This window comes from Drosophila rhopaloa, unplaced genomic scaffold, assembly GCF_018152115.1.
Source record: "Drosophila rhopaloa isolate 14029-0021.01 unplaced genomic scaffold, ASM1815211v1 contig_3, whole genome shotgun sequence".
NCBI lineage: Eukaryota > Metazoa > Arthropoda > Insecta > Diptera > Drosophilidae > Drosophila > Drosophila rhopaloa.
In genome coordinates this window covers 68,785-81,781 of record NW_025335123.1, presented here as the reverse complement: position 1 = coordinate 81,781, position 12,997 = coordinate 68,785, and the positions used below count along the sequence as shown (strand labels likewise).

At 42.1% G+C, this 12,997-nt stretch overlaps 1 protein-coding gene across 1 annotated transcript; it reads left to right on the top strand.

Annotated features, from left to right (window-relative positions):
• The first annotated feature begins 4,269 nt into the window (after positions 1-4,269).
• Positions 4,270-11,972, top strand: LOC123038004. The gene is made up of 2 exons (XM_044461428.1): positions 4,270-4,650; positions 11,130-11,972. Exon 2 carries the CDS (start codon positions 11,406-11,408, stop codon positions 11,970-11,972), a length of 567 nt encoding a protein of 188 aa, XP_044317363.1. The 5' UTR covers positions 4,270-4,650; positions 11,130-11,405.
• The last annotated feature ends 1,025 nt before the right edge of the window (positions 11,973-12,997 follow it).

Genomic DNA, 12,997 nt, shown 5'->3' with positions numbered 1-12,997 from the left:
ACTGGAATGCCCGTCATTGGATGTGGGGAGACGCATACAATTCACCCAGAGGGCAAGATCTGGTTCAATCTATATCAGCCAGAGGGGTTAAAATTCTTCCCACTGGAATGCCTACCAGATATCCATATATACCAAGCCACACAGCAACTTGCATTGAATTTGCATTATACCATGGAATACCGGATTCCCAAGTAAATATATGCCAAAGCTGGGATGATTTGCAAACAAATGGTGTTAATGTCAGACCAAGTCCTCGGTTAATCACAAGTCAGACTTTCAAAGAGCATCTTGAGCGCTCCTTTGAACTAAATTCGACTCTGGACTCTATAGAAGACATTGAGCACGCAGTAGATATTCTTATTGATAATAATGCTCCTCGTCCCATAAGTTATGGCATTGTTCTTACAAGGGAGGCCAACTAATCACAAGAAAAAGGCGCATTCGTAGAAGAGCTATCCGTTCTCAAGATCCTGAGGACCGAAACATGTGGAACCAGGCAGCAAGACAACTCCGAACACTTTTAAGGGAAATCAGAAGTGATTTCTTTGAGCAAAAACTGTCCTCCATGGGCTACACCGTTAATGCAAACTATTCGCTATGGAAGTGCACAAAATCGCTCAAAAGACAACCCTTTAGACAAGTCCCCACCCGATGTCCTGGTGGTGAACTAGTAAAAAATGATTTGGAGCAGGCCAATGCTTTCGGTCTTCATTTGGAGGAACGCTTCACTCCTTATGACTTTTCTTCGACAGTGCAGGCTATTGATATCAATTGATATTGCAAACCCCATTGCAAATGTCATTGCCTATTAAGCCTATAAGGATTGAGGAGATAATTGATGTCATCCAAGTATTGCACCGGGTATTGATAGGATTTGTCACGCTACGTTGAAAGCCTTGCCTACTAAAGCGATAATTTAGATAGCATTGATTTTTAATGCTATTCTAAGGGTCCAAGCGTTCCCAAAACAGTGGAAATTAGCTGGAATACTGATGATCCACAAGCCCGGTTACCCAGAAACAAAACCTGAGTCGTATCGCCCCATAAGCCTGCTCCCTGCCATATCCAAAGTGTGGGAGAAGCTCATTGCTAAACGGCTCCGAGAAGTTATTAGACAAGCTCATTTACTTCCGGACCACCAGTTTGGCTTCCTACAGAGCCATGGCACAGTAGAGCAGGTTAACAGACTTGTCTTGCACATCCTGCAGGCTTTTGATAAGCTTGAATACTGCAATGCAGTTTTTATCGACATGCAGCTGGCTTTTGTTAGAGTCTGGCATGACGGCTTGCTCTGTATGCTATCACCTGAAAGCTGTGAAAAAAAAGTGCAATCAATGGATGCAACAATTGCGATGGCTGGTCAACAAAAGGAGTACCATGTCATTGGGGGCAAAGAGAGCTGTGTATGTCTACTGTATAGCCCCAATATGGCTATACGGCATTCAAATATGGGGGATCGCAGCCAAATCTAACTACAAGCAAGTCCAAGTGCTGCAAAACCGTGCAATGAGAAATATATCGAATTGCCCTTGGTATGTGCGTGGGTTCCCCCTCCACAGGGACCTAAATATCCACACTGTAGAGCAGCAGATTAGCAGGTACAGCGACTCCTTAGTCAACGGAAATGACTCGCAAGAAGACTCCTGCCAGCTAGACCGCTCAGACGGCTCAAGAGACTTGGGTTCGCTAAAACAATCAGACTTTCATAAATATGATCTTCAATAAAGTCATTTTGCTGAAGGCATGAGGTTTGGCTCAAATCCATATATAAAACTACATTGTTAAGGTACTTAAAGATTGTACGGGTTCTATGTTTACAAATAAATAATATTAAAAAAAAAAAAAAGTTAATCTACTTGACACAGAAAAGTTTAGCTGACTTACCGGGGCTTTCAAGCTGTCGGGGCCAGCATCGTTCTATGGTTGGTTAAGGAGGGTAAATTAAACAACAGTAGTCTACTAGAATAAGAAGTTAAGTTAAGATTGGCATCAAAGTTTAGGCGCCGTAAAGCAAAAAGAAGAAAGTTTTGTTGTACTGATTCAATGCGACCAATATGTATTCCGGACCAATATGTCTCCAGACGGAAGACCCATACTCCAGAATCGGACGGACTAGCGAAATAATTAAAGTTTTAGTGACATAAGAATCATCGAATTCTTTTGACCACCTTTTAACAAAACCAAGCACTCCTCTGGCTCAATTAACCATGTACGAAATGTGATTTAACAAGAGAGAACGCTATAGTCGGGTGCCCCGACTATCAGATACCCGTTACTCAGCTGAAGGGAGTGCGAGGGAGATGGAGATAGAAACTTTGATCACGCATAACTTTTTAACGAATGGTCCGATTTGAAAAATTTCTTCTACATTTCGATAGGTATTTATAAACACAATAAAACTGCATTTTTACTTTTCCGAAATATTTAAATTTTTAAAATCGTATATAAGCGATTGTGGGCGTTAAAGGGGGCGTGGCACCTTTTTGAAACTCCTAGAATCTGCATGCAAAATGCCAATCTTCTAGCTTTTATAGTTTCCGAGATCTCAGCGTTCATACGGACGGACAGACGGACAGACGGACATGGCTATATCGACTCGGCTAGTGACCCTGATCAAGAATATATATACTTTATAGGGTCGGAAACGCTTCCTTCTAGCTGTTACATACTTTTGCACGAATACAATATACCCTTTTACTCTACGAGTAACGGGTATAAAAAGGACCCTTTGTGACCTGGCATTCAGATAACTTGAGAAACATATAAGAGGATAAACTGAGCCGGTTGATCACACTCAGTAGTTCCTTGTGGCGGTGTAGCTACATTTTAAAGGATAGGTGGATCCACTAATTGTAAAACTACAGCGGACGAATCGGAATTCTTTGAAGTCCCTCGTTGAATGCATTACTTCGGATACCGAATCTTTTTTAGCTGCTGATCTTAGCAACATTTTAAGGTTTGCTGCAATCAGCTGCTGATCCGCCAAAATGCTCTGTTGCCCTGTTTTTTTTTTGCTGCTTGTCGCCAGCGGTTTTTTTGCTCTTAGGGGACTCTTCTAATACCTTACGCCTATTAATCTGCGAATCCAGTGCAGAGAGGAGATCATCAGCTCGGCGAAAACTATCTCTAGCAACTCCGAAATAGCTAATCAGCCCCATCAAGCCGCCTTCAGCTTGGCGCATGAACGATTTCATCTCGTTCGCAACCACTACACAAGCGTCACAGCAGAACTGCAAATTGGGCACATTTGAATGGTCATCACTTGTCCGACCAGTAAAACCAGCGCACTTGGTGTGCACCATGTTTTCACACAGCCAGTCATGCCCTAATTACGAGGCTACATTTTTTGCAGAAGCAGACTTAATTATTGTTACTCATTCTACTTATTAATACTTTTTTAAAATTGGTTTTCTGAATGCAAAACATTTGAAGAATATTGCGTTAAAATTTTAGATTCATCCGAGTAAAACTTCCGAAGTTAAGGGCAGTTGAACGTAGGTGAGCTAGGTCGTTTTGTATGTTCAAAGTAGGGTTGTTGATAAATATATCAAAATATCAATATATCGATAATTTTTCCTAAAAATGATATATTTATATCGTGATTTTTTATTTGCCCAAATATCAGAATTCCGATATTTATACCCTTGCAGAGGGTATTATAATTTTGGTCAGAAGTTTGTAACGCAGTGAAGGAGACGTTTCCGACCCTATAAAGTATATATATTCTTGATCAGGATCAATAGGGGAGTCGATATAGCCATGTCCGTCTGTCCGTCTGTCCGTCTGTCCTTCTGTCCTTCTGTCTGTCTGTCCGTCTGTTTCAATACCGTTTGCGAGCTCAGTTTAAAAGTTAGCGATCTGAAACTTTCACACTCGTCCTAAAACATGTGTACGCAGATCAAGTTTGAAAATCGCCCCGATCGGACGTCTATATCCTATGGCTCCCATAGGAACAATCGGATATATCTTGCAAGAATTGATGATATTTCGCGCAGTGTAAAAGCTATTGACATGAATCTTTCCAAATCGTATTTTTTTATGCATACCTTGATCAGGGTAAAAGCGCGTGGCGATCGGACGGAGAAAGGGATTAATTAAATACCAAATATCAAACCAAAATAACTGGCGCTCAACGTAACCGATCCCGCGATACTCGGTACCGTGCGAATTACAAAAAGTAATTTGCAATTCAAAAGTATTAAAAATACTCGCGCGACACCGTGCAGTGAATTTAAAAAAATAATAATAAATAAATAATTAAATTGCCTATAAAATAAAATAGAAAAAACGGCAAAATAAATAAAGCAAATAAAGCATCGATATTGGCAGCAGAGACATATAAAATTAAACGCTAAGAAATCAGCGACGGGAAATAAAGGGGAACACAAGACCTCTCACCCGCCACCCGAGAAACGACAACGACGGCAGCAGCAGCAGCAACGACAGCAGCAACAACAACGACAACTGTAGCGGCGACAGAGACGACTGCAACGGCGGCAGAGACAACAGCGGCGACAGAGACAACTGCAGCGCCGGCAGAGACAACTGCAGCGACGGCAGAGACGACTGCAGCAGAAAAGGCGGCAGAGAAGGCAGCGCGTGCAGAACCAACAAATAAAAAATCTCGACGGCGGAGTAACCATAAGAAATGTGAGTAGGCTTCTTGTCTTTTTTTCACTCGCCAATAAATAAAGTATTCGGAGAGCTAAAATTGCCGGTAAAGTGGGCACATTATTATTTTCCCCACACAAATTTTTTTATTTTTAATTAATAAATAAATAATAAAGTATTCGGAGAAGTAAAATTGCCGGTACAGTGGGCACATATTATTATTTTCCCCACACAAAATTTTTGTTATTTGTGAACAAATTAATTATTAATTGCCAAGTGAAACAAGGAGTGTTTTTCTGGAAATATTAAAATATTAAAATTATAATAAAATCTATTAACGGTGGGAGCATTAGTATTCCCCGTGTATTAAATTTTTATTTCAATTAATAAAATAAATTATTAATTAAAACAAATTTTTCAAGATATTTAAAAAAACAATTTTTTTTTTAAATTACCATTCCCACATCTAATTGTCGGAGTGAGAAAACATTAAAACTCATCTACAAAATATTCAGGAAAGCTCTTGATCGGATTTCGTCGCACCCATAGAAACTGGTGCTACACATTTTTATTTGAAATTTTTTTCTCTCTTCTACTGTCGTTGTGGAAAAAAAATAAATATTGAAAATAAATTATTCTCATGAAATATTTCGAAATACGGACCTATGTATAGGGTTAACGAGGGGGTTTCATCAGACGAGGAGGTTCTCGAGGAATATAGGAAACTCTTAAATACAAACGTAAAAAATAAAAATTACCAACATTCCGAGGCAGATTGCCCATCTAGCAGTAGGGCAGTATTCATTCGAGACAGCGTTCTCAACGTCACAAACCCAGAAACCCAGCAAGAAGCACAAGATATGCAAGCAGAACAGATTGCAAATATGGAGGCCGCCATAGCTGGCGCACTCCAAAAACAACAGCAGCTATTTGATGAAAAATTAGCCGCAATTGTAGGGGAGTTAAACTCATTAAAAGTTAAGGATAATGTTCCACGAATCCAAACATTCGAAGAAATTAAATTAGAACCACAAAGAGTACGTTGTGACGAACCTCTTGACATGGTCAAGTCAGTCCCAGAATTCGACGGTAAACAAGAAAATTATGTTTGCTGGAGACAAGCTGCCACCGCAGCCTACAAAGTATTTGAGGGCTATGAAGGCAGCAGCCGACATTATCAGGCTGTCGGAATACTGAAAAACAAAGTAAGGGGACCAGCGGCTGCCGCGCTATCCTCTTTCAACACGGTATTCAATTTTCATGCCATACTGGCACGCCTAGACTTCACGTATGCGGACAAAACTCCGACACACGTAATTAAACAAGAATTAAGCTTGTCAAGGCAGGGGAACTACCTCTGCTCAAGTATTACGATGAAATAGAACGGAAGCTAACGCTTCTAACTAACAAAACTATCATGACACACGACGCAGCCGCAGCGGCCGTCCTAAATGAACAACACAGAGAAGACGCTTTGCATGCGTTCATATCTGGGTTAAAAAAATCACTGAAAATAGCCGTCTTTCCGGCACAGCCACGGGACTTGCCATCAGCATTAGCGTTAGCGCAAGAGGCTGAATCAAGTAACGAAAGGAGCATATTTGCGGCTACCTTCGCCCGGCACAGTGAAGAAAAATCATTTAAGCCGAGCAACCAGCGACAAGCAGGTTGGAAAAATTATGAGCAGAACCAAAATCAAGGGGCAATAAAAAAAAACCCCACTTCGTTAGGACCCAGAAAGGAGCCAACAACCAAAATGGTTCTTTCCGTCAGAAGCCATATAATAGCACAGGGAATAATCAGGGCCAGCCAACACCAGAGCCAATGGAGGTTGATACCTCCTCCAGATTTAGGCAGCCCACAACATGGCAAAAAGGGCAGTCGGCCCGGTTTCAACAAAAAATAAACTTCATGCCGGAGGAAAAACCCGACGACGAAGATTATGACTCCATTGCCCAGGCCTGCGCTACTGAGATGGAAGACGAGTTAGACGCAGAGGACTCCTGTAATTTTTTAGGGTAAAGTCCCTGCTCCCCTACATTACGCGTAAGGTAGCAGGAAGTGAAATAAAACAAGAGAGAACGCTATAGTCGGGTGCCCCGACTATCAGATACCCGTTACTCAGGTAAAGGGAGTGCGAGGGAGATGAAGATAGAAACTTTGATCACGCATAACTTTTTAACGAATGGTCCGATTTGAAAAATTTCTTCTACATTTCGATAGGTATTGATAAACACAATAAAACTGCATTTTTACTTTTCCGAAATATTTAAATTTTTAAAATCGTATATAAGCGATTGTGGGCGTCAGAGGGGGCGTGGCACCATTTTGAAACAAACTTGCGCTGCGTAGGAACTCCTAGAATCTGCATGCAAAATGCCAATCTTCTAGCTTTTATAGTTTCCGAGATCTCAGCGTTCATACGGACAGACAGACAGACAGACAGACGGACAGACAGACGGACAGACGGACAGACGGACAGACGGACAGACGGACAGACGGACATGGCTATATCGACTCGGCTAGTGACCCTGATCAAGAATATATATACTTTATAGGGTCGGAAACGCTTCCTTCTAGCTGTTACATACTTTTGCACGAATACAATATACCCTTTTACTCTACGAGTAACGGGTATAATTACTACTAGATACAGGCACTTCCAAAAATTATATCACTCCACTCCCGGGGCTAAAAGGCATCGTGGCGGCGGAAAAACCTTTCACAGTGAAATCAATACATGGCTTCACCAAAATAGACAAAAAATGTCTAGTTTCAGTTTTTAACGTAAAAACACCCTTTTTTATATTAAATAACCTTAAAGACTTTGACGGTATTATCGGGCTCGACTTGCTTAAACAAGTGAATGCGAAACTCGATTTTACTGGGAATATCCTGCTTACAAACAATGGAACTGAAAAGATCCAGTTTACTAAAGCAGAAAACGTTAACTTTATAAAAATCGATGATGAGGATGTTCCCCTGGCAATTAAAGCCACCTTTGACAAAATGATTGTAAAAAATCATAGGGCCTTCGCCGACCCAGACGAAGCATTGCCGTTTAATATAAACACGATCGCCACGATTAAAACTGACGGGGAGCCGGTGTACTCCAAGTCGTACCCGCATCCCATGGGTGTAACCGAATTCGTCAATGCAGAGGTTAAACAACTTCTTGCGGACCGCGTAATAAGGCCATCCAAGTCCCCATATAACAACCCTACCTGGGTTGTAGACAAAAAAGGCACAGACCAAAATGGCGTTAAGAAGAAGCGATTGGTTATCGACTTTAGGAAGTTGAATGAAAGAACCGTAGATGATAGATACCCTATCCCTACAATTTCGACAATACTGTCGAACATGGGCGAGTCACAATTCTTTACGACATTCGACCTCAAATCAGGTTTTCACCAGATAGAGCTGGCGGAGAAGGGCAGGGAAAAGACTGCCTTCTCTATAAACAACGGCAAGTACGAATTCTGTAGATTGCCATTCGGACTTAAAAACGCCCCAAGCATATTTCAAAGGGCCATCGACGACGTGCTTAGAGAAGGAATCTCTAAGTTATGCTACGTGTACGTATATGACGTCATAATATTTTCTAAGACAAAAGAGGACCACGTTAAAGACGTGGATTGGGTACTAACCAAACTCCTGGAAGCAGGCATGAGAGTATCCCAGGAAAAATCAAAGTTCTTTAAAAAGAGCGTTGAGTACTTGGGGTTCATTGTGTCACAAGGGGGCTTAGAACTTCACCTGAAAAGGTAAAAGCCATAAAGGAATTTCCCCAACCAAAAACACTTTTCGACCTCAGATCCTTCCTGGGGTTAGCAAGCTACTACAGGTGCTTTATCAAAAACTTCGCGACAATCGCAAGACCCCTGACAAACATCCTAAAGGGAGAAAATGGGAGAGCCAGCAAATACCAGTCAAGAAAAATTGACATAGATTTCACCAAAGAACAGAGAGAAACTTTTGACAGACTAAGGGAAATCTTGGCGTCAGAAGATGTTCTGCTCTCGTATCCAGATTTTAAGAAACCATTCGATTTAACAACGGATGCATCGGGCTTTGGTTTGGGGGCGGTGCTATCCCAAGATGGCCGCCCAATCACAATGATTTCACGTGCCCTACGTGACTGCGAAAAAAATTATGCGACCAATGAACGAGAACTCCTCGCCATTGTTTGGTCACTAAAAAACCTCCGGAATTACCTTTACGGAGTAAAGGCTTACAGATTTTTACCGATCACCAGCCACTAACCTTTGCTGTCTCGGACAAAAATCCCAACGCGAAGCTAAAACGTTGGAAGGGGATTATTGATGATCATGGCGCAAAACTAGTTTATAAGCCAGGCAAGGAAAACCTTGTGGCGGACGCATTATCCCGCCAGAACATAAACGCCTTAGAAGACGGACAGGAATCAGATGCAGCCACAATACACAGCGAACAGTCGCTTACGTACACGATTGATACAACTGACAACCCAGTAAACTGTTTCCGAAATCAAATAATAATTGAGGACGGAAACAGCTTCTCGGTAGACACATTTATCTTGTTTAAGAGTAAAGTTAGGCATACAATTAGAACACCTAATCGGGAAAACCTTCTAAATGCACTACAAGATGTCGTAAACGCTGAGGTAGTAAACGCAATTCACTGCTCCCTACCAACTTTGGCATTTATTCAACATCAGCTGGTCGAGTCGTTCCCTAGCACTTCCTTCAAGTACGCGAAGAGCTTTGTTAAGGACATAACGGACACAACCGAACAGAGGGAGATCGTCATAACAGAACACAACAGGGCTCACCGAGCCGCACAGGAAAATGTGAAGCAAATCCTTAGAGATTACTTTTTCCCAAAAATGCTTCGGCTAGCAACGGAAATCACATCAAACTGCAGAACCTGCTCTATGGGAAAATACAAACGCCATCCATCTAAGCAGGCGATAGCGGAAACACCTATTCCTTTTTCCGTGGGAGAAATCCTACACATCGATATCTTCTCAACAGACGGAAAACTTTTCCTCACTTGCGTAGATAAATTCTCGAAATTCGCAACAGTGCAAGCCATCGCATCGAGGGCTATTGTGGACATTAAAGCCCCCTTACTACATGTAATAAATTTTTTTTCGAAAACAAAAACAATCTATTGCGATAATGAAAGATCACTAAACTCTGAAACCATTAAATCAATTTTGCTTAACCACTTCAATATCACCATTTCCAACGCTCCACCCCTGCATAGCACCTCAAATGGGCAAGTGGAGAGGTTTCATAGTACTCTGGCAGAAATAGCCAGATGCCTGAAACTGGAAAACAAACTAAACGACACTGTCGAATTAATCCTTTTGGCAGCTTACAAATATAACAATTCAATTCACTCAGTAACCGATAGGAAACCAATGGAAATAGTTCACTCAAAGTCCACAGAATTCGAGAGAGGAATTAGTAGGAAAATTCAACAGGCCCAAGAAAGGAGCCTTGACCACGTAAACAAGGGTAGGACTTATAAGGACTATCAGGTCGGTGAAAGAGTTTTTCTTAAAGCAAACAAACGCCTGGGAAATAAACTCTCATCGCTATGTTCGGAAGAAGTTATTGAAGCAGACCTGGGGACAACGGTCCTAATTAGTGGGAGGGTGGTCCACAAGGACAATCTGCGCTAATCATCTTCGCTAGATTCCCGACCCATTTTTATACTTTTTATATTTTGTATTCTTTTTATTCTTATATTCCTTTTTTACAACTTTATATTTCTCTAGGTTAGGAAGGTGCATTTTACTTTTGGCACTAACGGCTGTTAGGACGGACGCGACAGTAAAACTGAACGACTATACGAACGCAGACTATATTCCAATAGAGGACGGTAGCATAGTAGTTTGGGAATCTTACGGAATCTTACAGCACGCAACGAACATGACGACCTACGAAGACTACGCCGACCAGACTGAAACATTGACGAGGACTTTTACTGACGACCATAGAATACCGGTTATAACAACAGACCTTAAGCACATTCGCAAGTTGGTAGCTACCCTAAATATCCATCATAGGTCCGCTAGAAGTATAAACTTAATTGGGACAGCTTTAAAGGTCATTGCAGGCACTCCCGACTTCAATGATTGGGAACAGATAAAATTCAATCAAGAGCAACTAATGAACGCAGACGAGGGGCAAACTGAATTAAATATTAAATTTCAGGAACGTTTGAACGAACTCGCGAGCGCAATGAATCAAATTCAAAAGTTTGAAACCAATAAAGAAACACACCTCTTGGAAATCATTTTGGCAAAAAATAGAATCGTTATCACAGATCTGGAAAATATCCTAATGGGCTTAACCCTAGCAAAATTAAATATTGTAAGTCCGGCAATTCTAGATAGCTCCGACATTGGCGAATTTAGGGACAAGCAGCCTATTAACATTAGTTTAATAGAAATATTAGAAGTATCTAGTATAAGTGTTTTTCAAAATTTCGATATCCTCCATTTTCTTATTAAATTTCCTAATCCTAAGTTCGTATGTAAAAAGATAACGGTCTACCCGGTCCAGCACAACAAAAAAATACTGGACTTTGAAAAAGGAAACCTAGTCGCTGAGTGCCCAGGGCGAAATCTCAACATCGGATACTGCAAGACGACGGTTGGCGCCACCTTCTGCAGGGAGCTGCAAAATGGTACTTGTGCCCAGCAACTAGTTTCCGGAGCCACTGCGCACTGCTCCACGCTTCCAGGGCATCTGGATCCAGTTACGGTAGTAGATCACGGCACCCTCATAGTGAACGAGGCCAACATGACCATAACCGACGACCAAGGACGGGACCAAAAAATATCTGGGACCTACCTGGTAACCTATTCCGACAGAATAAGTCTCAACGGAACTTGGTTCATAAATCAGCTGGGAAACTCGATGAAAAAACCCGCCGTATCGGCCATGGCCGTTGTCAACGTCACGGCACACCAAAACCGGCTAAGTCTCCCATTTCTCCACGAGCTGAGCCTGAGAAACCTTCACCACATCGGGACCCTTAGAGAAGAGCTTTCCTTGGGCTCCCTCCTCAGCTACTCCATCACCCTACTCGCCTCCTTCGTACTGTGTTCCACTGTTTGGCTCGGCTACCACCATCTGAAGACCAGGAGCCCCGTCAAATCAGGGGCTAATGGTGACGTAGAAGCAGCAGGTCACCGGGACGGCGACCACTTAAAAGAGGGAGAAGTTAACACACCCAGTTCCCACAAAGACAAATTGTCGAGTTGCAGGCCATATCCGGTGGCCAACACGCGCAGTAAGGAAACCGCCGACTCCGCACTCCGAGGGCAGTTGCCCGGAGCCCGGTCAGAGCACTCGCGGAGCGAGTGATCGCCACCGGCCGGATATCTGCTGCTGACCTGGCGCTTTATTTCTGGCGCTGGGAACACTTACTCAGCGGATGATCGCCACCGGCCGGATACCAAGTGCTGACCCGGCACTTTAGCGGCAGCGCTGCGACCAGGCAAAAGCCTCGAGCCGCGGCCGGACCGGGACCTTAAGTTAGTCTAAATTTGTACTCCGCAGCCTTAGCTGTGTTTTGTAAATCAAGTATTGTTTATCCTCTACCTTAACAGGTTTAGGAGTAATAAATAATAAACTTAATATCGCACCGTGTCTTTATTATCCTCTGCCTTAACAGGTTTAGGAGAAATAGGGATTAATTAAATACCAAATATCAAACCAAAATAACTTATATGTAGGATTTCTACCGAAATCTGTTTGCTGAAATTATTTTGTTGCGTGCCGCAAGTACTGAACCAGTGGCAAAGGTCGCCCCAATAAGTACAGAACAAATTGGGCTGCGGAGAAGTGAATACGTCAAGATTTCTTTTCGTACTAATTTTATTGAGCATGGATCCGGGTTTATATAGATGATTTGGGTTTACAAGGATATTTACTTAGGTCTAGTTTAGATAAAATGGACAACAAGGTTTATTATCAGTTTACAGCAATAATAGCCTAAATAAGCAATTACATCTCCGAGATGGTCGGGCTAAAATTACCCAAGGGTTATGACAGATGGTGTGAAGGCACGTCCGTCGGCTGGGTGCATATGGTTTATGACCCGTTATCACATGCAGATGTGCACAGACCAGGATATCAGCTACATATTTATTTAGGTCAAAGTAGCTATCAGCAACGAACGAAATTCTGCTAAGTCGAAATCGTACATACTCCCGGCCGTTGAACTGATGTTCAACAATCGTTAATGTTGATCGTGAAGGGCTAGATCGAAGAACCGTCTCTATTTACAGTTGTGGTCGGCATCTGATTCAGCTGAAGGTTATTTCTAGGTTTTCCCCATTTCTTTATAACATGAGTAATGACAATGATTATTATAAAAAGTAATGCAA